Source organism: Gavia stellata, chromosome 11, assembly GCF_030936135.1.
Source record: "Gavia stellata isolate bGavSte3 chromosome 11, bGavSte3.hap2, whole genome shotgun sequence".
Lineage (NCBI taxonomy): Eukaryota > Metazoa > Chordata > Aves > Gaviiformes > Gaviidae > Gavia > Gavia stellata.
The window spans coordinates 7,108,222-7,132,403 of record NC_082604.1 but is presented as its reverse complement, the minus strand read 5'-3'; the positions used below and the strand labels follow the sequence as shown (position 1 = coordinate 7,132,403).

The 24,182-nt window shown below is 39.4% G+C and overlaps 1 protein-coding gene across 1 annotated transcript; it reads left to right on the top strand.

Annotated features, from left to right (window-relative positions):
* Nucleotides 1–4,902: 4,902 nt before the first annotated feature.
* Nucleotides 4,903–22,617, top strand: LOC104256458 (vesicle-associated membrane protein 2). Its single transcript, XM_009810915.2, is given in 7 exon segments — nt 4,903–5,049; nt 11,430–11,531; nt 11,533–11,555; nt 14,494–14,608; nt 18,179–18,337; nt 20,346–20,397; nt 22,584–22,617. Coding segments are annotated over 7 exon segments (615 nt in total). The 3' UTR covers nt 22,601–22,617.
* The last annotated feature ends 1,565 nt before the right edge of the window (nt 22,618–24,182 follow it).

The following is a 24,182-nucleotide window of genomic DNA, read 5'->3' as shown; positions in this document are numbered from 1 at the left end:
TGGTGAGATTAGCGTAATCACCAAACATATACTTTATCCTAAATTTGATTTAGCAGTTATTGATAAAAATTGAATTAATTCAAATAGAGGTTGTTTTTTTCAAATGAACTGCAGTTTGAATTGTAGACTAAGGCCAAAACACCATTAAATTCTGACTTCTTGTGTCATGTAGCTATATTATTTCACAGTTTACTTTTTTAAGCCGTTACAAGTTTGTTTGAATTGGTTTGGATTGGTTTGTTCATGTTCAGATTTTTTATTTGGAATCTAGCCTTCATTTAACCATTTGAATTGATAACCCACTGGTCTTAGACCATTATGGTTTTGTTTGCTAGACTGGAGAATAATCTAGTATCTAGCATCTTCTCCGTGAGCTCTGATGGTCACTGTTTTTGAGGTTTTGAGATACATACATACATACATACATACATACATATATATTCATGCATAGGTATACGTGGAATTACTTCAGTCCCTTTTAAATAGCCTGCATAACAAAGTCTTGCACTAGTAACTTTTATGATTTTGAAGTGAATCAATATTTCACAGTTTATTATTTCTTTGACTTTTCAATTTGGAATTGCCTATGAGAAGTCTGAGCATCTAACAATTTTTTTGAAAAATCATTTGCAAGTAATCTCTGAGAATTGGTATTCAGTGGATTACTCACAAGCTGTTAGCTGTTTTTACTTGAAATCTGGTTGAAAAAAACCTGAAATGTGGCCTGTTCATTTAGGCTGGATTAATTCTGTAGTGTTCTCCTCAATTTGAACACTGGAATCAGGCTTCAAAATCTGTTTTCCCAATAACATTGTAGTTTATCTTTTTGACAATATTTGTCTCAGTTAACTCACTCATTTAAATATTCACAGACAGCAGGTACTGTAAATTTTAATGGTTTTATGAGTGCATTATTAAATTTTTTTGGGGGAAGTTAGCCAATTCTAATTAAGACTATGAAACTGAATCAATGCAGTTTTAAAGAGAAGACGCAATGAGAGAACTCTGCTTTGATTTGAACAGGTCTCTTCACAGGTTAAAATGTACTTTGCAAAAGATCTCTTAGACACTTCCACCAGACTCAGTGTGATTTCTACCAAACTTAGCAAGGAAAATTACTTCTGTTAATTTCCTGTACTAAATTGCTCTATAGATGTTCAGCCACTGCAGGACTTCATGGATAAAATAAAGAGCTTTCTGTTAAGCTTTTCATGCAGGCACAAAGATTCTTCATATTCACAACTTACAACTCCTTCTTTTCTAGATATTCTAGTCCCTCCGCTGATTCATGATTGAGGGACCTATGCTACAGATACACTTTGGCCAGTCCTCACTTACGGGCCCTAAGACTAAATATTGCAAAGCATACTTGCAAGGATTAATGGCTCTGTCTGGTGCCCTAGGAGCTTTGCTTGAGTTGGAAGTGCTAAATGAACCATCAAAATGTCTGATACAAATATCATTGGGAAAAAAAACAGACAAGGCTGAGGCAGACAAACCTGTTTCAGTTCTGAAGTAGAAGTTAGTCCTGCCTGGAGATAAGGGAATGGTCTACATGAACTCCTGAGGCCTTTTCCAGACAAATTTTCTATTTTCCATTATCTGTTAGGGAAAAAAAAAAGTAAAACCTCAGTCAAAAGGATGTCTCCTGCCAGAAACACTCCCAGTTATGTCAAAATCTGTTGCTTACATTTGGAACTGACTGATCTTGCTTGGTTATGCCCCACTTCCCTTTTTCTTAGTTCCCAAAATTTTTACTATCAGTCCAAAGCCTATGGATTTCATATTGCCATCAAAATAATATCTATTTTAATTATTGGCTAGGTGACTGTAAGGGAATACCTTATTGGTATGGAATGCTTAATGCCATGTGTCAACTGTGCATCTAACATACAGCAGTCTTCTTTCTAGGCAAACACATCTAATTGTGAGGATTATAAAGATGACTTATAATTGTATCCTTTTAAAGCATTTATAATTTATTTAGTTTTGCTGCATTCAGTGACCATGTTGATTATCTGGAAGCACAATGATTCTGGGGCTGTGCATTGTCAGGTCACTAATCTCCATCCTGCACTCAGCCTATCAGCCACATGAGAATGACTCATTCTCTGCAAACCTCCTGTTGCTTAGTAGCTGTTTGTAGCGTGAAAGAGAGTTGGGAAAGTAGCAGTGAGGTAAGAGGAAAAGGGCTGGGAGGCAGTGTTCCTGCCTGCCTAAAAGGAACTTGGGAATGAGGGTATTATTTGACCTTCTAACTGGTGAGGAATTTTTCTGTTTCCTCACAGATACAAGGTGCATGAATTTACATGCTCTGCCGCTCTCTATTCTCTGCAGTATCCAAGAAAGTTAGTCATGCTTGTGGGCCTTTATTGTATGCATTCATTTATTTACCACTGTGGTACCATTTCCTCTTTTAATAGTATCTCTTTGTTACCTAGGGAACTGATTACAGCCCTGCACATTTCTTCCTCTGTTTGGTGCATCACGATGCTCCTGTATGCCATACACAAGGTTCTCAATAGTGTTTGAAGACCTGTATGTCTGAAACCTGTTGTGCCAGACCTGCATTACAGCACAGGCATCATCATGATGACTCAAATAAAAAAGGATACAGGAGCCAAAGTGGAACTGAAAAAAAAAAAAAGAAAAATGTCGTAGCTCTATTAATGCATTGAATCTTGCTGTAGGTAGGCTGAATTTGTTGTGGACAGTTGGCTTTACTTCCCAATATTTAATTGGGATAGCTGTAGAAAGTTATTTAGCTGTTTTTATGGAAACAAACTGCACGAATAACATCTGCTTCTAAACTAAAGTATGTATCTGTATTGCAATCATAATAGCAGGAGGTAATACTTTGCCCTTCAAGGGACGTAACACAGATGGAAAGATTGAGAGAGCTTGAAGAGTAGCTTTAAAGGCAGGAAGGTTAGCTATGGGAATGCTTCAGCGATCTGACTTTTTCTTTGTTAATATAAACAGGACTTTATGGTTGATTGTAAATGGATTGCTTTGTCCTAGATATGATTCTCACCAATTTCTTCTTCTCACTTGAATAACATATGGACAGTTCAAATTTTGATTAAGTCTTTGACTTTCAAAGCATAACAGGCTTAAATCTCAAAAGTTTCTCCTCAATCCTAATGACTTTTTTGTTTTCCAAAAAGGAGATGAGGAACAAGTGGTTACTTCTGAAGTGTAAAAATAATTACCTTCCAAGCTTCAGATGAATGCTAAGCAAAATACTAATACTCATTCAGCAGACATGGAAGAGAGTGTTTCCATTTATCTAGATAACCCCAAGGGCTGCTTATAGTGATGATGCAACTCACAACAGATTTTCAGCAAAGTGTCTAAGCATTTTAACAAATAGCAAAAGGCAGTCTCTTGGGTGTAACAAGACTAAAAGATAGAACCAAGATAAACTGGTCTTTGCTGAATTAACAGAAGTTTATGGATTTATTTGGGGAAAAAAAAAGCAAAACTGAAGTTCAGTTTCTGGACTGTAGCAAGTTACAAATATACAGGTGTGCACAATGTTGATTTAAATACCTCAAATAAATTAGAAAATCAGATGCCATATCTCAGCATCGATCCACAGAGTATGTCTGTAAATTTCTGAAATCATACTACAGGTTCTGGAAACATGATTTAAACACAGGTCTTTGTGTAAAGCAAAGATGGTCATTAAAAAAAATCAGAGTTTTGAGAGAAAGACAGAAGGTAAGATAAAGATGGGAGCATAGTCTAAGGGGAAACTACAAGGATCTCAGTGATCGCATGAGGATGGGAGTCTGAAGAGTTTAGGAGAGATGTGATGATATAGACAAATCTTATTTTACATGTTTGAAGTGCTCAAAACATGTTTCAATATGGATCGTATAATGTTCAGTTAGGCAGTATTTAATGAATTCACATTAGTTTGCCAAATTATTTATTTAGCAAAGTAGTCTTAAAGATCTTCTTTAAAAGGTCTTTAAAACTCCCGTTTTGTTGTATTCAAAATGTTCTGGGGTTTGGGGTTTTTTCATTCAATGAGAGTTTGAAATGAGAAGTTTCCTTTTATTGCTTTAATATATTTGATTGGTTAAATGGAATCTAGTTTCAGTAATTGATGGATGTTGATGGGGAGAAAAAACATTGCGTATGAATTGTAACACTGTGGGAAGGTGGAGCACCTGTGATAAGGACACCGTCACTTGCAAATGGTAGCTGTGTTCCATGGCAGCTCTTCATGAACTGAACATGACATTTTGTGAAGAAATAAGGATGAAAGTTTGACTTTATGTACAGATACTTTTGCTATTCTCTCTTAACACTTGCATATACTGTGTGACTGCTGTTTAATTAATGAATAGGTGGGATAAAATGTTCAGTGTAGTTCTCTTGGCCAAGTAGTTAGAGAAGATTTAAGCTTAATAAGCCTCCTGATAATTAAGCTTTAATATAAGTAAGGATGGTAATTACTCTATAAAGTTCAGTTGTGATGAAACTGCCACTGAATAGATGCATATAGCAAGGCTACAAAAACATTTCACTGCTGATGGAAATGTGACTTTCTTTCAGCTGCTTTGTTGTTGCTGGGGCTTTTTTAATTAAAAAAAGGAGCATGTTAATAGCTGATTTCCTTCTAAAGTGTAACAAGAGTGCTGGGAAGTAATTTACAGGCAAATGGAAAGCCCCCAAGCCTCCTAGGTTTTAATTTGGGTCTCTCAAAAGACAGACACAGAAAACATCCTTGATCCAAAAAATATTACTTAAAAGTAGTGAAAGCATATCAATCTTACCATTCCTTTCAGTCTTCCTTGCTCCCCTGTATCAGAGTTAACTTTTAACTGACTGCAACCAGCGACAAATTACAGCAGTTTCTTCTGCACCAGTACATGAGTCAGCGAGTAGGGGATGGCTGAGTCAAGCTCTACCCTGATCCTTCCCTCCCACTCCCTGCCCAGCTGCTGCCGGTTTACTCCTTTGGATATAGTCCATGATCCTGGAAGCCTACAGGGAAAGTTAGAAATAGTGGATGCTTTTCCTCCTCTGCATGAGAACGTAGGTGAAGTCTAACCATAACGTACCACGTCAGCATGAACCTTCAAGTACATCAGCTCGTGTTCAGAAATAGAACTTAAGACTTTGCTTAAAGCTGACCATTTCCACGGAATGTGTCCTTAGTGATTGCTCTAGAGGTTGAAAATAGAGGTTTGTGAATCTGGAATATCTGGCAGACCAGGGTGTTTAACATCATTCGCTTGTTCAAATGTACTCTGGCTTTAGAGTCCTGAATTTTTGAAACATTTCTCTAGCAACATATTTGGTATTTATGTATTTCCTCTATAGTTTCCAAGACAGATTGTGTTTCTTCTTTTTCTTCCAATATGGAGAGGAAAAGGACAGCAATGATACTGACTGAGTTTTCAGTGTATTTATTGCTTTGTTTTTGATTTGTTTCAGGCATATCTCACTAAGGCACTGAGTGAAGCTTTGTTCTCTTAGGCTTCCTCTCCCCCACAGCCTGGTGTGCTTTGGCGATTTTCTGCTTTAATCCAGTGTTGTTTCAGTTTGCAGTCAGTTTTCTCTTCCCCTAATTTCAGATCAGTAACTTAGCACAGAAAAATAAAGACTGTGTTATCCAGGCTTTGATTTCTCTGTTGAATCTCTTCTTTGTTTTTGTGGTTTTGGATTGGGTTTTTTTTTATGGCCAGTAAAAGCACTCTCCTATTTATAAACTAAAATTCCTTTAATAAAGTTTTTTCTAGGGAGAAAAATGCAACTCTTCCTGTGATGGTTAGTCTTTGTGTTATTTTCCAGGTGTGTAAGGTAACCTCAGTGTGCAAGAGAGAGCTTGCAGTAGTAACTGGAGAAAGGCTGCTACCAATGCACCTTGCGAAGTCAAGAGCTCTCAGGGATGGAGCTGAAGACCACATCAGCTCAAATGGGCTAGATTAAGATAAAAACATATGGGGCTGATGGAGCATAAGGAACTTTTTTAAAACAAAATTCTGGTATTTTTTGTAACGGTATGTTCATTTACCTACACCTTTGAATCTATTTGAAATTGGCAACCCATGCTGAGCACTAGATTTAATCTATATTCAACTAATTTGAAATAGGAACCATCTTGTGACAAATTCAGATCACAGAACTGATCTTTGTGCCAGTTTTATTGCCTTTAGCCCACATCATAACCTGGACTCTCAAGGTTAACAGATTGAGAAAAATCAAGAAAATTAAAAAAAAAAAGGCAAAAAAAAAACCAACCCACAAAACCAACTTGTATTCTTTCAGATAATGAAGAGGAATTACTATAAGAGCCTGAAATGTGCTAATTCTGAAATCTTGTAAGAAGTAATAGAAGGTACAGTCAATACTACCTAGGAACTAGATATAATACTTCCTTTTAAAAACTGACTTTTAGTGCAATACAGTGTTTTGGTATTTTTTTGTGTGTAGACATTGCACTGAAGATAGTTTTTAGTTATTAACTATCATGAATATTTCACATGATGGATTTTCCACGTTTTTTTACTAAACTGTAATTTCTATCCAAAACCAGCCTGATGCAAATTAAGAATTTAAACAAAATTTAGAAAACAAGAAATTACATTTCTCTTTTTTCACAATATGTTAATGTCAATATAAATATTAAGAGAAAGCTTTTCATAATTGCTTACACCTGTATTTGATTTCACTCTAATTAAAAGAAACCTCATTTAGTATAAAGATTACAGTTAGTTTCAAATCATCAAATAATGAGAATTAACCCTTTTCTAAGAAAAAAAAAAATGGGACTAAAATTCGCTAAAGCTACTGGTTAGTCTGAGGAAATGACCTCAAAACCAGATTATTTACTTTAGAGTTGTTTATTTATTTCAGTTCTCTATATTTAAGTATATAGATTTGCAGTCCTTGTAGCAGTGAAAAAATACTTGTAATTGGATCAGAGATTACCCAGATCTGTAGCTAGTCTAATGCAGAGGTTTGTTAGGGGCAAAATCCCCTGCTGATCTGAGCAGGGCAGTGGAGATTCCCTGCTCCGGCTTGTCTTGCTGGCAGTAGAGGAGCAGAGGTCCCACATGCAGCGAGGTGCAGTGGGGCTGCCCCACAAGCTAACCAGCTCCCTTGGGTGCTCAGTAGTATGGGGCTCTTCTGTCCCTCTTGCGGTTGTTCCCAGAGAGACTTAGTTTGCTGCTCTGCCTTTCTTGGAAGAGATGGGGAACCCTCACCACTGCCACTGCTTTTGGAGAGGCAAGTGCTGTGGTGTAAAAATTAAAACCCGTATCACAGAGTGTAAAAGCCCAGATTTGGTTAGTCTAGTCTGGGTCAACACAGTTCCTAACTGTGGTTTAAGTAGCAGACTGGGATCTAAAGACATGGTAGAATTAGTTTGTGCCTGCAGGTGCATTTTTGGATAGGTGATCACTTAACACTAGCATATGTTAGACGGTTGGCTTCTATAGTGTAGTTCTGAGTTTTGAATTTGTGAACATACAATGTGTACACTAACACCCTGAGTCATCTAACCCTTAATCATCCTTCAAGCACATCCATAGCCTACTCTGCAAAGCATGGTCAGTGGTTAACACATGAATCAATATCCCTGCATTGTGTTGACTTTATCTTAAGCCACAGCCTTTGCAAAAGGGGAGAGCAAGGGGAAAGAAGGATCTGAAAAAATCTGTAGTGTTGATATGTCAGAAAAGGAATCCTACCTTGTGTTACTTTTCTGACTAACAGAAATCCCACCTGAGTTACCGCAACTGGTTGTTGTGAAGACTACAATTTAGAAAAATTATGGAAATAATGCAACTCTTTCTGGCAAATTCTGATGTTTGTCACAAAAATCATTTGGCTGAACTAATTGGCTTGATTTAGAATTCAGGTGCTTTGAGCCTTGTAAGTAATACTCATTTGGCTTGAATAGGAGATACTGGAGAAGACAAATCAGTCAATCCCTGCTAGCATAACAAGTGATGATCAAATTAAAGATGATGTCTTAAGGCTCCTCTATTTTTCCTCTGTGTGCATATTTAGCACACCAGATGGTCAATGCAGTCATAATAAACTGGTGGGAATATTTAATTAAATGTGTTCCCAGGACATTAAATGTAGGGTATTATTCTTTGGCTGATGATCAGAGTAAATATTTTGTAATAAGGGAGAGTCCTTGTAGAATATTGCTGGTAGCACATGAAACTCACATTTGGGAACAGAAATGTGTTCTAAGCAGAACTTTCTTCACAAAATTAAGACATCTCAAATGCTAATTCCTTTTATATGTGGGGTTGTTTTCCTGCCACCAATTCACTATTACTCATTACTATCCACATATTACAAAGTAGCATGAGAAATCATTTTAAAATTGATAGTCATAAAATGCAATGAGTGTAAGTTAAAGTCTGTAGCCATTTAATTGGCAATAGTCACATTTTTACTGAATACTGAAGGGCTAGAATGGAACACTGAAAAGCACAGTTAAGAACAACTTCTCTGAAAAAGTAGTGATGGTTCCCTGGTAGTGAAGGAAGCCTGCTTGCTCTTGTTGGTAGTTAATTCTGCTCCCTCTGTGAAATCTCAGAAAACTGAAAACATCTTTCCATAGTCTGAAAATCCCTCCACCCCCAAGTATGCAAATATCCACTAGCCCAGCAGTGATACCCCTCTGTCAATAACCCAATTATCTTTTACCCTAACCAGTTTTATAATATCATGACTTTCTTTACTCCCATGGAGCAGCTTTTTCTTTCCCCTGTGAAAGTGAGATTAGTAGAATGAAAACAAGGATAAATTTAGCCTATTAAAATAGGCTAGTTAGTAACTGGAGGGGTGAAGATCAGCTAGAAATCTGAAATACATACAATTAGTGGGCAACTGAACTGAAAAGCAAATTACCTTACTGAGTGCATCTATCTCTGAACTGGGTAGGTCATGCTTTCTAGCCAGGGTTTTCTTTTGAAGGGTCATCTCACCTTATAGGCAGAGAACTTCATTATCTACTTGTAAGAAGGCTGAGAACATAATCCTGAAGAACACTTAATTTTATGGGGGCGTTAGAAGTAAGTAGTTTTTTCTCTGAACCTCTCCTGACAGAATTAGTGTGTGGTTTTGAAAGCATAACAGGATCTGCCTTTGACCCTATCCCATTTCACTATGGGAAAAGCAAAAATTTGGGTAGGAAGCGTTGGGATGGGTAGCTAATGTCTCTTGATTTCTAGACACACACCTCTATATATTCCCAAACAGAAACAGGATTGTCCACACACAACTGTGTTAGGCCTGTACTATTGTTAAGTTTGTACAATTAAGCACACAAGTCTGGAACGCCCAGAACTTTAAGGAGTTTAGATATGAAAAGTACCAATTTCTCTGAGAGATGGCATGTAAATAGGCTAGCACAGAATTTTAGTCTGCCCTCTTTGGTTAGACCAGATTTCGTTAGGACTGTGTCAAACTACACATAGCCAAATTGATTGTTAAGAAAACTTTTGTGCTAGTGTTGGTTAAACTGACCTACTGCAGAAATAAAATCCTATGTGGTAGAATCCGACTAACAGAAACCTGGGAACTAGCAAATCCCTCCAGAAAGCAGAAGACACTAAGTATTATAGTAAAAGTCCCCCTTTGCGAATTAGCAGTAGAAAAATGGTTTTAGCTATTATCGCATAGGAATAAACAAAGCAAGTTCAAAACTAACAGCAAACCTCCAGTGCTATAGAGCTCCTTTATTTCCTTAGAGATCCTCCCTGCCTCAAGGCATTCAGATGCATCTAAATTCACAGATGAACACTCTCAGCACCAGGGACAATGTGAGAGCAATTTGTTTCTACAGTTACTGTTAGGTCCAGTATCTTCACTGACATCCGTAGTCACTAAAGTAGTGTATTAATTGGCATTTGTAGCTAATTTTAATAATTGTTTTAGAGTTAAACCTCAAGCGTACAGAGCTATGGAAATGTTCTGATTTATTTTACAATTAAATAAAGGGCTTTTTGTTGTGTTTTTTTTTTTTTTTTTAAATGCCTGTGGAACCACAGACTGTCAAACCCCACTTAAGCAGTCAAGCCCAAATGGGTAGATGCCTTTTGAAGGGGTCCAAATGGAAGAACAGTGTCTTTAATATACATAAGTTTGGTTACAACTGTAAATATTTACTACAGAAATATGGTACCTGGACAGTAAAAAAATAAAGAGGAAGAGAGGCAGTGCAATTTTATGTTTTATTTGAACAACAGGGAAAGGATTGAGGAAAGAGGAATCAAACTGAGATTCATAGAAAATTGCCTCCTTCATTTCACTTCTTATAGGGATCTTTAGTCAAATCTTCTGCTGCATTGGTGCCCCCTCCCCTGAGCTTTGCCAGCTGATACCAGCTAAAGCTGTCTGATGTAATTCTCACTTTCCTTGTGCTGTAACCTTTAACTGTGTGTTTCTCACTATTTAAGTCTGAGGGGTAGAAAATAATTCCTGCTATTAGAAATAGGTTGTGAGCTTTGATTTGGAGCCAGTAGCTGAAGAAGAGGGGAGCAGAAGGACGGCAATGAAGAGGCCTGGGCTGCCTTACCGCAGGCTTCCTGTGCCACTGAGCAAGTCACTTAATCTCCCTGTACCTGTTTCCCAGCCATATGCAGGGATAATAGCTTTTTCTTAGCTTATTGTGGTGTTGTTAGGATAAAGACTTTGAAGGGATTAGGTACTGTAGCTGGAGGCTTTAAAAACACTTTGGATGGATAAAACAGGTTGCTGAAAGCAGCTATTGAGGTCCTAAAGTAAACTGTACCAAAGTCACAGTGGTGGCCTGGCATCCTCCTGGTATTCGCGTTGTGCATCTCCCTCCCCTAGCCTGACTAACACAAAAAGTTTCTCCTACGTAGCTCACACATATGAACAAAAATGGAAGTATGTGTCAGGCAGCTTCCCAAAATGTTAGATACACAGTCATCCTTAACATTCTTTCAGCCAGTGCTGAAACAGAAAACAGTAACACTGGATACCTCCAATTCTCTCTTAATTAAAGTTGCAGCTCCCTTTAACCGTTAGAGCTAAGTAGTAAATTGCTTCCAAAATATCCAGGTGAGATGAGAAAGCTCTTAGTCATGATTTTGACCTACCAGTTTCAGGCCCAGCAAAGTGACCAGAAGAACTGAGGACATCTGAGTCAGCTGAGACCATTTTACTGAATCACTAAGACAGTGCCCAAATGTTTCTTCATAGGTGGCTGCACACATACACAGATCCAGCACCTGCTTTCAATCAGTCAGATTGCTCATGTGCTAACTGAAGCAAAATTTGGCATGGTGGGGGGGTGAGGATGTAACTAATGTTATATAAAGAATGACCTAACTGCCAAGGCTCTAAGCGTGTGGTACTGTTATTGCTGAAGTAAGTGTACCCATCGCTCTCCCAGAGTGCACCCCAGTGCTCTGATATTGCAGAGTGGTTGCCATTTAAGAATATTTTCTAGGGATTTATACCCTTTTTCACCAATGATAACAGAGCTTTGTCCCACCTTCAAAATTAATTTGACCTGTTCTTGGGAGTGAAGATTCTCAGCATCAATGGTAACTTTTTTCCTTTTCCTAAAGAAAAAAAAGCAGTACACAAGTCTGAGGGCTAAGAGCCCAGTGATGGAGCTTTTATATGGATTTTTGCATTCTTTTGTAGCTCCCAAAAATCATGCCAGCCCACAAGAAATTGGACTTTAAAGTTGTGATGCTTCATGTATTTCAAAAGAAAGCCTCTCTAATGTAGTGCTAATATTTTCATAAATTTCTTTGAATAATGCTTCTGAGAAATTATAAGCTGATATGACACAGTACAGAGGCAATAACAGAAGAATTAAGCAAATGTAGGCTGGACTTTCATTCTAGTGTTTTTGCACCAAGATATCCCAGAGAATATTGGTGCTTTCCGGTGATGTAGGCCTTCAGTTCCCTTCTTTACTAGAAAACTTAGGTTCAAAGACAAACTCTTAACAGATGCCTCGTGCAACTGGAACCACATTAGCTCACAGAGGTACTGCCTTCTGCTGTTGCCCAGCCAGGATGGTTTCCACAGAGCTCAAATACTGGTAGGGAGAAGCATGGAGACCCTCTGTCCTGTTCTGAAGTGCCTTGGGAGGCTGGGAGGAGAGGTGATGCAGGTATCTTTGTGCTTGTTTTGTCTATTTTAGGTATTACATGATGCCTAATGTCAAGAGAGGGCTCATGCCTTGTTAACGTGCAAGATCTGCTGGTGGCATTAAAGCCGTGCACTTAAAGGACTGACTTCCTAGAGCCTGTCTGGGAACCTGTGCTGTCCCCTCTGCAGTGGGTGCTGCATCTCTTCTGGTGACCACTCCTCTGCTTGAGGCAGCTCATTGCTCTGATTCACGACCTTGTGAGCGAGGCAGCTGCTCTTACTGTGTAAAGAGAGCACCACTCCAGAGACTAAAGGCTTGGAAAGAGTAGCTCTGCACTGCGGGCAGCACCCAGCTCTGGTTACTCTTGTATTAGATTATATGTATTTAATTAAGATGGATATGTTAATTACAAGCTTGCTGTACCTTAGCATAAAGATTGCCATCTCTCTTTGGTAGTTACAGTAACTCTGCCTGGATGGTCAGGGCAGCTGTAAAAACACCCATTCTTCCCATCCGTTCCTCCCTTAGACAGGGAGCAGAGAAGCCCCAGGAAATACAGTTGGAACCAAATTAGATGGCAGCAAGGCTGCTGGAAGAGAACAAACTGGGAAATGTCTACTTTATGCCAAATAATTTTAAGGACAGTTTGGGAGGTACAAAAAAGATGAAGATTACTGGGCAGAAAAGATATATGGCAGAGCACTGAATATCTGAGTTATCATACATCTTTGACCAAGAACACCGCTGCACTTATAAGCTATGCTTCCTAGGGAAAATGTGGCCGGGAAAAACACCTTCTCACGTGCTTCGCTTCTGTAGCCTCTGGGATGCTAACAGTACATAGCTCAAGAGGGGAGCTCTGTTAACATTTATAGTAGTGAACAGCGTGACACAATGTTTTCATAGAAAAAAATCTGCTTGTGTTGATTGGGAAAAAGCCTGTTTACTTCCTTGACTGCAGAGAAATTTCACAATTTCAATTTTAGCACTGTTGTTGTACCAGGAACTCCCTTTGAAATTGTTAATGCTCCAGGGAGATCTTGTTTTGCGTTATTTGAGTCTGATATATGTTATAGTCAGATTTTGATCCTTTGTGACAACAGCATAAACTCAGAATAAATCCTGTTAGGATCCTGGCCCATGGTTCTTCAATGGAGTAATTCCTTTGCAGGTGGCAGCAGCGTCTGGTCTTTTATGTTTTTAACAGTGGTTGTGAGGTCCTCAAAGCATGAGCAATTTGTGTGCAGCACAAGTTCTTTTCTTTCAACTAAAACTTGATAATGATGTTCTCACCCACAGTTAAAAAAAAAGAAGTGTAAGATACAGCAGTGCTCTGGGTCTGCAAACAGCTGCTCCATCACTGGGAGCCTGTGAGGGTCAGTGATATCTGTAGGGATCTCAGCCCACAGGTGATATGACAGTATCATATCATCAAGCTGAATTTTGCAGCTTAAGGTACCTTTGGGGAGCTAACTTAAGTGCCCCTAGGCACTTTAACAGTGTATTAATGGGGCCATAATTCCAGCAGCATTAATCAGACCCTAGGATGTAAAAGGGAATGATTCACAGAGAAACACTGTGTTCTCTCAGTCTGTCACTGTGGGAAGGCATTGGTAATGCATGAGTGGGATTTGTGATGTTTTTCAGTTCACATGCTTAGGGATTTCCTAGGCAGCTTCAGGAAGGGTTTTATTTCACTGCAGGAAGAAGTGACGGGGTCCCTTGAAAGGAAAGGTAAGGTTTCATAGGTTAAAGTGTGGGTGTGAAGAACGACTGGCTAAGGTTGAGGGACCCTGTTCAGGCCGGCAGGGTGGCTTGCCTGCACAAGCTCATGTACTGAGACAGACCGGTTCTGTTGTTGGATTTTAAGGGACTTTTGTTTTGTCTTTTGTTTTAAAGCAAGCTGGGGAAAGCCAGTGTTGATGCTTAAGAAAAGAGCTGATGTTCAGGAGACTGGGGCTCTGTTCACAGCATTGCAAATATTCATCCAGGGTCCGTGGCAGGTGTTCAAGCCTGGCCAGCTGCACTGGTGGGGCTTTTGGTGACCACCAATGAGGTGGTTAAGCATTGCTGAATGCCTGAGATGACTAAACCCGTGATGTGTACAATTCTTAGCCCCACTTCCTCCTCCATTTCCTTCTCCTCTCCTTTTGTTTATCTTTACTTGGTTAGCTTCCAGCCAAACACCAAGGAGTAGGGGAGTGCATCATGGGAGTGAATGGGACACCAGGGTTGTGACCTAGGAATGGAAAATGTGGGCTGTGAAACAATGGAAAACTCCTTTTAAGAGATATGTACTTTTGACTTGTTCCAGAAAAAGGGTAGTGAACAAGTGAAGACGGTTTCAGTCACTTTCTATGTTGCTGGTTTTGGTCTAGGTCTGCTCCAGCTCCTACCCAAGGTCCCACCAGTGCTGGGGCTGCAGGGCCACCTCCTGCTACCAATGTGTCAAGCAACAAACGGCTGCAGCAGACACAAGCCCGGGTGGATGAGGTAAGTGGCTCTAGGTGATTTGTTGCTCACCATAAGAATGCTGATGTGATTGGGTTTGGTTTTTTTTTCTTTAAGATGCTTTCCTCCCTAGTGATCCAGCAACTCCTGCTTGTCTGAAGGCAGTGGATCTAGGAAATAAGGCTTACCAAAGGATGGCATTTATGAGGAGGCAGATAATACATGAGAGATTCTGAGTACGAACATCATTGTACCAGTAACACTTCTGCAGAATAAACGTGGGCATTGGTGCCAATTCAGGAATTCATCCCAGTCAGTCAGATTAGGAGGAAATGTCACAGTGGAACCAGGTCTTTTAACATGTTCCTGCGTTCCTAAAGGTTAGACACTAATCTCAGGCTGTTTCACAGCGACAGACCATAGGCTTTTCATAGATAGATTCAAGCCATGAGAATTGTACAGCTGAGGGCTGTGTTCATTAGCCAGAGCTCTATTGATTAATCATCACAATTTATCCTCAAAGAAAGGTACCTATACCTGATGTCATAACAGCATCTTCAACAAATCCCCACTCCTTTTGTTGGTCTTGAAGGACCACGTGCCTGTTCCAGCATGGATCCTTAAATTATTGTAGCACACAGACCACCCCACCACCTCGGCTGTAATGCCAGTGTCCATCTAACTGCTGTGATACTGGGAATAAGTGAGCATACCACTGCTCATGGGTGTAGTCCCTGAGTGTACCAGCAGTACAGTAGCAGCTATAGCATCATTGCTGCTGTGCAGATTTGTGTGCTGGGTATTACGTATAGAGTTTTGCTAAACCCCTACAAAGACTTAAGTACCTAATTGTTTACTGTCCATGGGGAAGTGGCCAGGGCTTGTGTGATTCTTTAATGCCAATTCAATAAAATACACATTAGACAATAGCTATTTACATGCATAAAGGCCTCTATTTTCAAAAGTTCCAGGTATGCTTTAAAAATAGTAGAGAAGACCTCACAACATCCAACTCAAATGCATTTCTGAAGGTGAATTAAATACACCTGTCAAATTGAGCTTTGTCTTTTTGAGAATTTTTTCTTTGTTGAAGGTCTGAAACAGGGTCTTTCTGGCCTCCCCCTTGCTGATGCTCAGAGCTGATCACAAGAACATTCTCTCACTGCAGAAATGGCTGCAGAAATTTCTAGGCCCGTTTCTCTCATTATCTCTGATTTTCACATCACACTAATTTCATTGATGTTAGTGGAGTGTCTCTTGCAGTGGGGAAAGGAATATTACATTTCAGCTTTTGTCTTGTGTCAGAATAATGAAATAAACTTCTTGTCCTGAACATATTACATCATGATGGTGCTGTAATTGTTTATGTGAGCTACACCAAAAGTAATTGTCCCTAGAAGATGAAAAATAATTGCTAGTTACTGTCTAAAACAAGTGATGCAGGTCAGATACATAGGGCTCTTCAAGCAGATCAATGGAGATGGCTCCAGTGAGGCTAGTGAACCCCTGTTTTGTGTTTAAGATACTCTGTATTCTGAGACTTTTCACTCAAGTCCATGCAAGTTTGTCTTCTTGTGAAGGATGATGGTGTAATTTTGGCAGGAACTCTTATCCAGTATGTGGGGACAGTGAGTAGCTCTTGGATTCAAGGAGTATGCAGGTGATAATCAGGGTCCATGTTTTTTTCACCTCCCGTTGAGAGGGAGGCTGAGGTTGCTATGGGTTTTGACTGGATAGCACACGGGCAGCAGATCCTTGTTTAATAGGGAAATCACAGTATCAGAATAGCCAAGGGGGCCACTGGGCTTTCAGTACTGTGAAGTCACTAGGGTGAAACCGGTTTATAGCACCTAGGATCTGATCTGTTAGGCATGGCTTTGACCTTCCTACTAGATCTTTCCTAGCTGTTTTTCTTTTATGTCTTGTAGGAAAGTAATCTGTAGGTGGCACCAAACACCACAGCACAGCACTCCACTCCTCTGGCTATTCTGCTCCAAGCGCTGTGCTGCACAGCACTTCAGACCCAAACCCAAAACTCAGCAACACGATCACGACTTTGCTTAAGAGAAAATTTTTGGTCTTAGTAAAATGACTGACATTTTTAATGCTATATCAATGCTGATATAGTATTGCAGCTATATCCATGATGGGTTTTCCCCTCTGATTTCTCTAGGCATCCTAGATCTTATTTTCTAAGGCTCGTATCTTGGTTTTAGTCTAGACAAACATTTACTTATTTGACAAAAGTGCAGTTTCGTCCGGACAAGTGTTCACTGCAGTCAGGTTAAATTCAATAAATAGTTCTGGGCAAAAAAAAAGGAGAGAATGGATAGGAAATGTTACAGTATTTTGTTTCAGCACTTTCAAATAGTTGAAAATTTTCACTATGAAACATTGTACCAAGACAAAATTCAGCTAAATACTAGCCGAGAAATGAAAACAAATTTTTTTAAAATTTGATATGAAGTTAAATGCTTGGAAGGTTTTCATTTGGAAAAGCCAGTAAGAAAATTTGGGTTGACCAAAACATTTGATTTTGTTTTAGGTTTGGTAGACAAGCGAAACAAATCTTTTGAGTTTTGGAACAGCATTTAACCCTATGCCAGTCCTTTCAACGATACTTTCACTACCAGTTTCATCTCACTGTATTTAAATAATTTATTTTTTTAATAACTCTGGGTTTTTGCAGGTAATAGTTAAATTATATTAAATACAAAAACCATGGACTTCCTTATTACAGACTCTGAGAAGTAATAGACCAGCAACCATATTCACTGCTAGAATAAGTGGACACAACTTTACTGAGATTGGTATACTGTCTAACTTTTACATTAGTGATGAATTTGTACAGGATTTATATTTAGAGTTACTGGCTTGCTAGAAGAGGATTTTTGTCTAACTTAATGTATAAAATATATGCATGAACGGGCCTTTCCTATTATGTACTGGCTGTGCACACTTTTTTCACTGAGGCTGTGCAGTGAGGTAGCATGATCTCCCTGCTACACATCAGGCTGAATTTTCTCAGGTAAAATATTCTCCTCCTCCACTTCCGAGCAGGACTTCAAATTATGGCTGGGAAGTCATCTTGTCCGAAAAAGATCTGCAGAATGAGTAAATTCCTTGGTAAGGAAATGCATACAGTTCCCTTTAGAGTGGCCTTTATCTAGCCAATTTCTCTAGTTCAGGTACAGAAATGATATTAAATGTGTAGGGAAAATAATGGCTTGGTCCTAGTAACGACTGGACAAATGTCAACCAAATTGTAGTAGAGGTACTGGTCTCCTTCAGTTTTTTGTATCTATAGTGAAGTAGCTAGTTGTAGGCTAGAAGAAATCAAAAGCTTTAATGAAACAAATTACAGTATTTCATGATGTCCCTGTATTTTTTACCTTTAATGGCATCTGAGCACAGTATAGCTATGTTCATCTTGTTCTCACTGTGTCTGTTTCCATAGGCATGTTTTTTGAGGCACTGTCCAGGTAATTGCCATCACACACCATAATGGCAAATGGCCATGATATGTGATGTGTGATACTCCAGAGCGTGAACATATGGGTGACCTTCGGCTTTACTGTGTGTGGAATCTAATGTAAGGCTGTGCCTTTGCAGGTGGTAGACATCATGAGAATGAATGTGGACAAGGTGCTAGAAAGAGACCAGAAGCTATCAGAGCTTGACAACCGGGCGGATGCATTGCAAGCAGGTGCCTCACAGTTTGAAACTAGTGCAGCCAAACTGAAGAGAAAATACTGGTGGAAAAATTGCAAGGTAAGGAATATAAATTCTTGTTAAGGATCACTTCATGGCAGACATTACTTTCACTTGCATTTAATGGGACTTTGCTTGCAGGATGGCATCTCTAAGTGGTTTCTTCTTGTCAAGGGGAGAAAGAGAAGTCTTGCCCTTTAGGCTCCAGGATAGTAAGTCAAGCAACTTTGATCTTTACCAGAACCTCTTCTTTAGATAATTTCTGCATTATATAAAATGTAGATACAAATTTTGATGCTTCGGTCAGTGCCTGCAGATAGAGATGGGAGAGCATTCCATGTTAATTCATGTCGGTTCCCTGTGTGAACCACAAAACCTGAACAGTTGTAGTGAAAGTAGTGGGAGAAAAGAAGCTTTTTCCTTGTGAGAGATCATCAGCCTCTTGATCTTTCTTTAGGATGGTAAACTACCAAAAAAATACTTGGTTTCACAAACAGCTGCGAGAAGTGAGGAAATTACAGTCTCTTAAAGAGGGGCAGATTAAGATAGAGCAGGACTTTAATCAAACAGGTCTCTCCTCTGCTGTCTTCAAAGTCTCATCCTTTTCCATGAGCAGAGGAAACCTCACTCTCCTTTGCTTTTTCAGACCTCCTCCAGGATTTGTGTTTTCTGGACTCAGAAACTTCAGCTCCTCTTATTCATATAGGACTCCATATCCTTGCTTCTTTCTACTCATGCACCACCAACAAATGAACACTATGTCAAAAGTTCAGCTTCATTTCCATTTCTCTTCAATACCATCTTTGCTGCTGATTATTCATGTCCACCCAAATAAAACCACCAGTTCCCAAAGGAGAATCCCGCATGTCTCTCTTACCAGTCGGTTGCCTGCTTTGTCTCTTCAATCCACAGTGCCATGAAATGTAAAGCAAGGCAAAATATTCTGGGTAAACTACACACACAAACACTCCAGAAATTAAGTGGATCTAAGTTAGAAATTTAGCTGAGCAGTTCCCCTGAGCCTCTTCTAGCTACTGCCCAGTTGCTTTGCCTGACAGTGCAGGAAGCAGGGCTTTTGGGAGCTACAGACACAGATTTTTTGTTAGGTTCACCCATACTGACTGCAGTCACCACAGTGACCTACACTACACTAGACCTTCAAACCTACCCTCATTCTATTTTCCTCATTGTCCTTTCCTGCTTTACCCTGACAAACAAAATCCTCCTGTCCTTCCTCTGGCTCCCAAACTCTGGAAGGAGGGGGAAAAATAAATAAATCTCCTGCAAGCTGATGGCTGGCTCTGTCCTCCAGACATTTATCGGGAAGAATGAAGGCCTTGATTTGACATGTCCATGTTTGTTGTTTTTTCAGTCTTTCCATTCTTACTGGGCTAATGATGGGAATTGGACTGCAGCATCTCTGGTGGTGTCACTAGCATCCAACAAGTCTCATGTGGGGGCCTCCACCCCACACAACTCAGTGCTGATATGGTCTGTGCACAGCTGGCTCTGATTTATCTGTTCTTGTGGGAACAGACTTCAAATTTGGAATGCACTATTTCCAGGCTAACACGTTGGAAACCATGCTGGCTAGCATGGGCTACCTCTCTCAACAGCACAAGTAGCTGCTAGGCATTAGACATCTCCATCTGTCTCTTCCCTGACTATGGGAACGTGGTGAAAAGTGATCACATTACTCCGGTATAAAGTGGTAGGTGGCCATGTGTGAATCCAGCCACCTAAATCACCTCTGGAGTTGTTTTACTTCAGAAATTTACTTTTTCTTTACTTTACTGCTGGAAATGGACAAGGTTCGTCACTGCATCTTAGCTGACGGGCAAGAACTTGCCAGCTTTGACAAAAGGCTATGTCCATTGCTGGTGGTCAGCTGTTCCTAAAATTGACACTAAATTTGGGGCCTTAACAAGTCTGTTACGGTGAGTCTTTGCAAGAATTAAAAGTGCAAGGAATAAGCCACTAAGTAAAAGCAAAAAACCTGAGGGGTTTATGTCTTTCATGTGAAAACTTGACTTTCTCTTTTTTTTTTCTCATAACTTTCTTTTTACAGATGATGATCATCCTTGGTGTAGTATGCGCAGTCATTCTCATTATAATTATAAGTGAGTAATTAATTTTCTCTTTTGTTTATGATCTCAATAGCTCTGTGACTTACAAAGTGCTGATATCGTAAAAAACAAAACAAACCAAAAAATGGATATAAAATATTGAAACTGACTAATTTGTGAAATTCCCCTCCTAGTGTCATGCTGTTATAGTGAGAGTTACTGCAAACTCTCTGGACACTTACATAGGTAGAATCTGTTGACATTTAATGTATTTTACATTAGCACGTTACATAACTTTCCCTAGGATTAAAGACTCTCCCTCTTCAGGTTTATATAAATTTTTATGCAGTTTCAGATATCTTCCTTTCATTACAACCAGTGCCAGAGTCCTGGTGTTTTCTAGTGAGAACAGTAATGCTTGAATTACCTCTTGCCTATAAAAAGAGGGTGAAGGCCCACAGGCAAATTGGCATCTGACAAATTTTTAAAAAGCATGTAGGTGCCTAGTTCCCACCACATCAGCTGGAATTTGAGATGTTGGTGCTTCTGAAAATCCCTTTGCATCTTGAATACCTAAATATTGTTAAAAGGTGGCCCAAAGTCTTACTGATTTCTTGTCTCAAAAGCTCATCTCATTCCACACACTTGTTATAGGAAAAGATAGCATATGAATGAATAATAGCAGTCATGCTGGTTGGGAGCCAGGGATCTTGTAATGACAGGAACCGAACATTTTATTTATGTAACCTTTGTGTTAGCAACAGCCGTTATGTGACATAACTGTAATATGGCATTAACTCTTAAAAGGGAGATTTCTTGAGTTAGACAATCCAGCTAGTAACCCAGAAGAGATTCACCAGGAGACAAACTGTGGATGTGAATTAATTCTCAGCTCTCAAATTACACGCCTTGTATTCAGCATGCTTCCATTTTCCTCTGTTGCTTCTGAAAAGGCAGCTTAGAGAATCACCTGTAAACATGACTAAATGGATTGAAATACATGTGGCAGTTTATTAGTTTTATGAATGCTGGCACCAGAGTGACCCAGAATGATTCTAGGGTTTCGTAACACTGATACGGCAAGAATGGGAAATGGCTAGATATTAATTAACTATATTAACTGGGTACTCAAGGCAACTGGCTTCAAGGGAAAGACAGGCCTTTGTTCTGCAGTATAGTGCAGCAACCTGGGAAGACAGATGCGAAGCCATTGAGTTGATTGCTGTGTATATATGCATCATTGAGCATTATGCGTATCTTAACAAGAACATAAAAAGCAGACAAAATAGCTCATAATTTCTCCTTGGAAGTTAAGCCTGAAATTATATATAAGTAATAACATTGTTTCCCTCCTGGTTTTAAATGTTGGGTGCCTGTCCTGCTAAGTTTAGAAACAGAAATAGGTTTGACATGGCTTAGGTTGGGTTTAGGGTATTTAGTCACAAACCTGAGTGTCACATCATCAGACCCAGGTCATGGCTCACCATGGTGAGATCTAGTGCAAGTTTGGTGAGATTTAAATGTATTTAAGCTCCGGATCTTGAATTATTTTTTCAGTCTGTTTGATCTTCCTGTAATAGTGCCTAAAGGTTGCAGCTTCAGGAAGGACCTTGGGTATTGAACTCAATGATGTATTTATTTACAGTAGCTCTCAAATACATGTTTAAATCCTGTTGACATCAAGCGTCCACGTGCTGCCACAGACAAGGCCTGCATGGCTTCTCCAGTCACTGATTTGAATGGGAACAAGATCATACCCTCCATGCAGGGCTGGCTATAGATGCAGATAAATTGGGTAGTTCCTCACAGCAAGAAGCTACCATGGGTGGTGAAATGGCCCAAGCCAGGCTTCCTACCAGCCTGGTACTGGGGTCCTGGAAAAGCAGTCTGGCTCCCTGCTGAAGGAAGAGTTACAACATGTGGGACTGCAGGTGTTGCTGGAGCTGGGGATGGTGGCTAACATCATCATCAGTCCTTGCCCCTTCTATCTTTTGAGCCGCAGTCTCCCTTGCTTTCCACTACTATTCCACCTCCAAACTCCTTTTGATGCAGGAGGAGCAGCCCCATTCCAGCCAGGAAGGCATACTGTGTGCGAGACATGTCATGCTCTTTCAGCAAAGGTGTGCTAAAGGTATTTGCTATCCTCCGACAGCACATGCTTCTGTGAGATAAAGTGCAACAGTAACTCTGTAATAACTGTTAGTTTATGTATTTTTTTTCCTTTCTGCTTCCTTTCCCAGTTTATTTCTCCACTTGAAAAAATGAAGAAGGAAGACTTGGCACAACTTTGTTCATATCAACCAATGATATCAGTGTTCCTTTGTTGAACTCCGCTTTTTAATTCCCGGTGTCTTGGGATTTTTGCTTGTAATAACCCATAAGCATTCAGTGTGGTGTGTTTTGGAATTCTGTTGTTTCCACAAGAAACTGTACCAGCTAAATACTGCCAAGTAGTTCCATACACTGTCTTATCACCGTGTCTTAAAATGTGTAAGCACTGACTTTCAGAAACTGTGGTATATGAAGAGCATCCTAAACATCTCAGAATCAGAGAAAGCAGCTATGGGGAAGCTCCTGCTTAAAGGGACACTGTCAGGTGGACCAAAACCTAAGGTTGAAGCAAACATTAGGGCCAAAATTCTCAATCTGAGCACCTAAAGTTGGATGGCAAAATCCACTATCAGATGTAACTTTTTGAGGTAGTGAGCATCTGCTACTCCCATCGAAGAGAGTGGTACCGATGAGTATTCATGTAAGACATCTTATTTCAACTTAGCCAATCAAAACCAGATTTTTTTTGAGATTAGTTGTAGTATCCAAGTCTAAAAATATTGCCTGCAGAAAATAAATAGGACTGGATTATCGTCTTTTATGGATTTAAATTTTTCCTTATGGGGTCTTCTGTACAACCAGGAAGGCCTAAATGTGAAAGCCAGAAAGAAAACTGTATGACAACCAAAAAAGCATTAGCTAGCACAATCTTGAAAAAGCCCAGTGAAATGCAAAAATGGTAGTACAAGCATCATAAATGACCAAGATACAGACTCTTGCTAAAAACTCAAGGCACTGTTTGTCAGACTTCATGGGACTCTCTTGAATGCCAATCCCCAACACTTACAGCCCTACCTTAAAGCACATGAACAACTTCGGTGATGTCTGTGGCTTTTCAACACAATTGTAGGAAGCTACCTCTGCACCATTTTGCAGAAATGGTCCCCACTGTGAGGACCATTCAGAAATCAGGAAGAAGGTGGTATTGGTAAATAGGGGTAACAGTGGAGAGAGGCTGAGAAAGGGAAGGGTGCCTAGCAAAGCTTTCCTGGAGAAGAGGAAGGCAGAGAAACACTGTTCCAAAGTGGTGGTGTTAATAGGCTTTTTAAAAATTTAATTTGATTTGTGTGTGTGTATAGTTCATAAACTATAGTGTCGTCTTTGTAAAGTGCTCAGCTGAGATTTTTCATACTCAATTAGTTTAAAGTAACATTTGATGTAATTAAGAGAAATGATATATTGCAGTTTGAGAGAGAGTTCTTGTATGCTATTGTTGTAGCGTTTCTCCCTAATGTTGAATTCCTTGGTTTTTCTTTTTTAAACACTGAATAGTTTAATCATAGTTAATCAAACTAAAAATTAATTATCAAATTTTGAGCCAGGAAATTCTTTTTAGGATAACTCCTTTAGAATTTCTAAGAAGAATTCATAGAATTAAAAAAAAAAAAGTGGTTTTTTTTTTTTTTTTAATTCACAATTTAATTAGGGCATAGAAATGGTGATAATAGCAGTCTAAATATTCCCACTGTGGAGCATCTCTCTTGACGTGGTCTTAGACTAAAAAAACA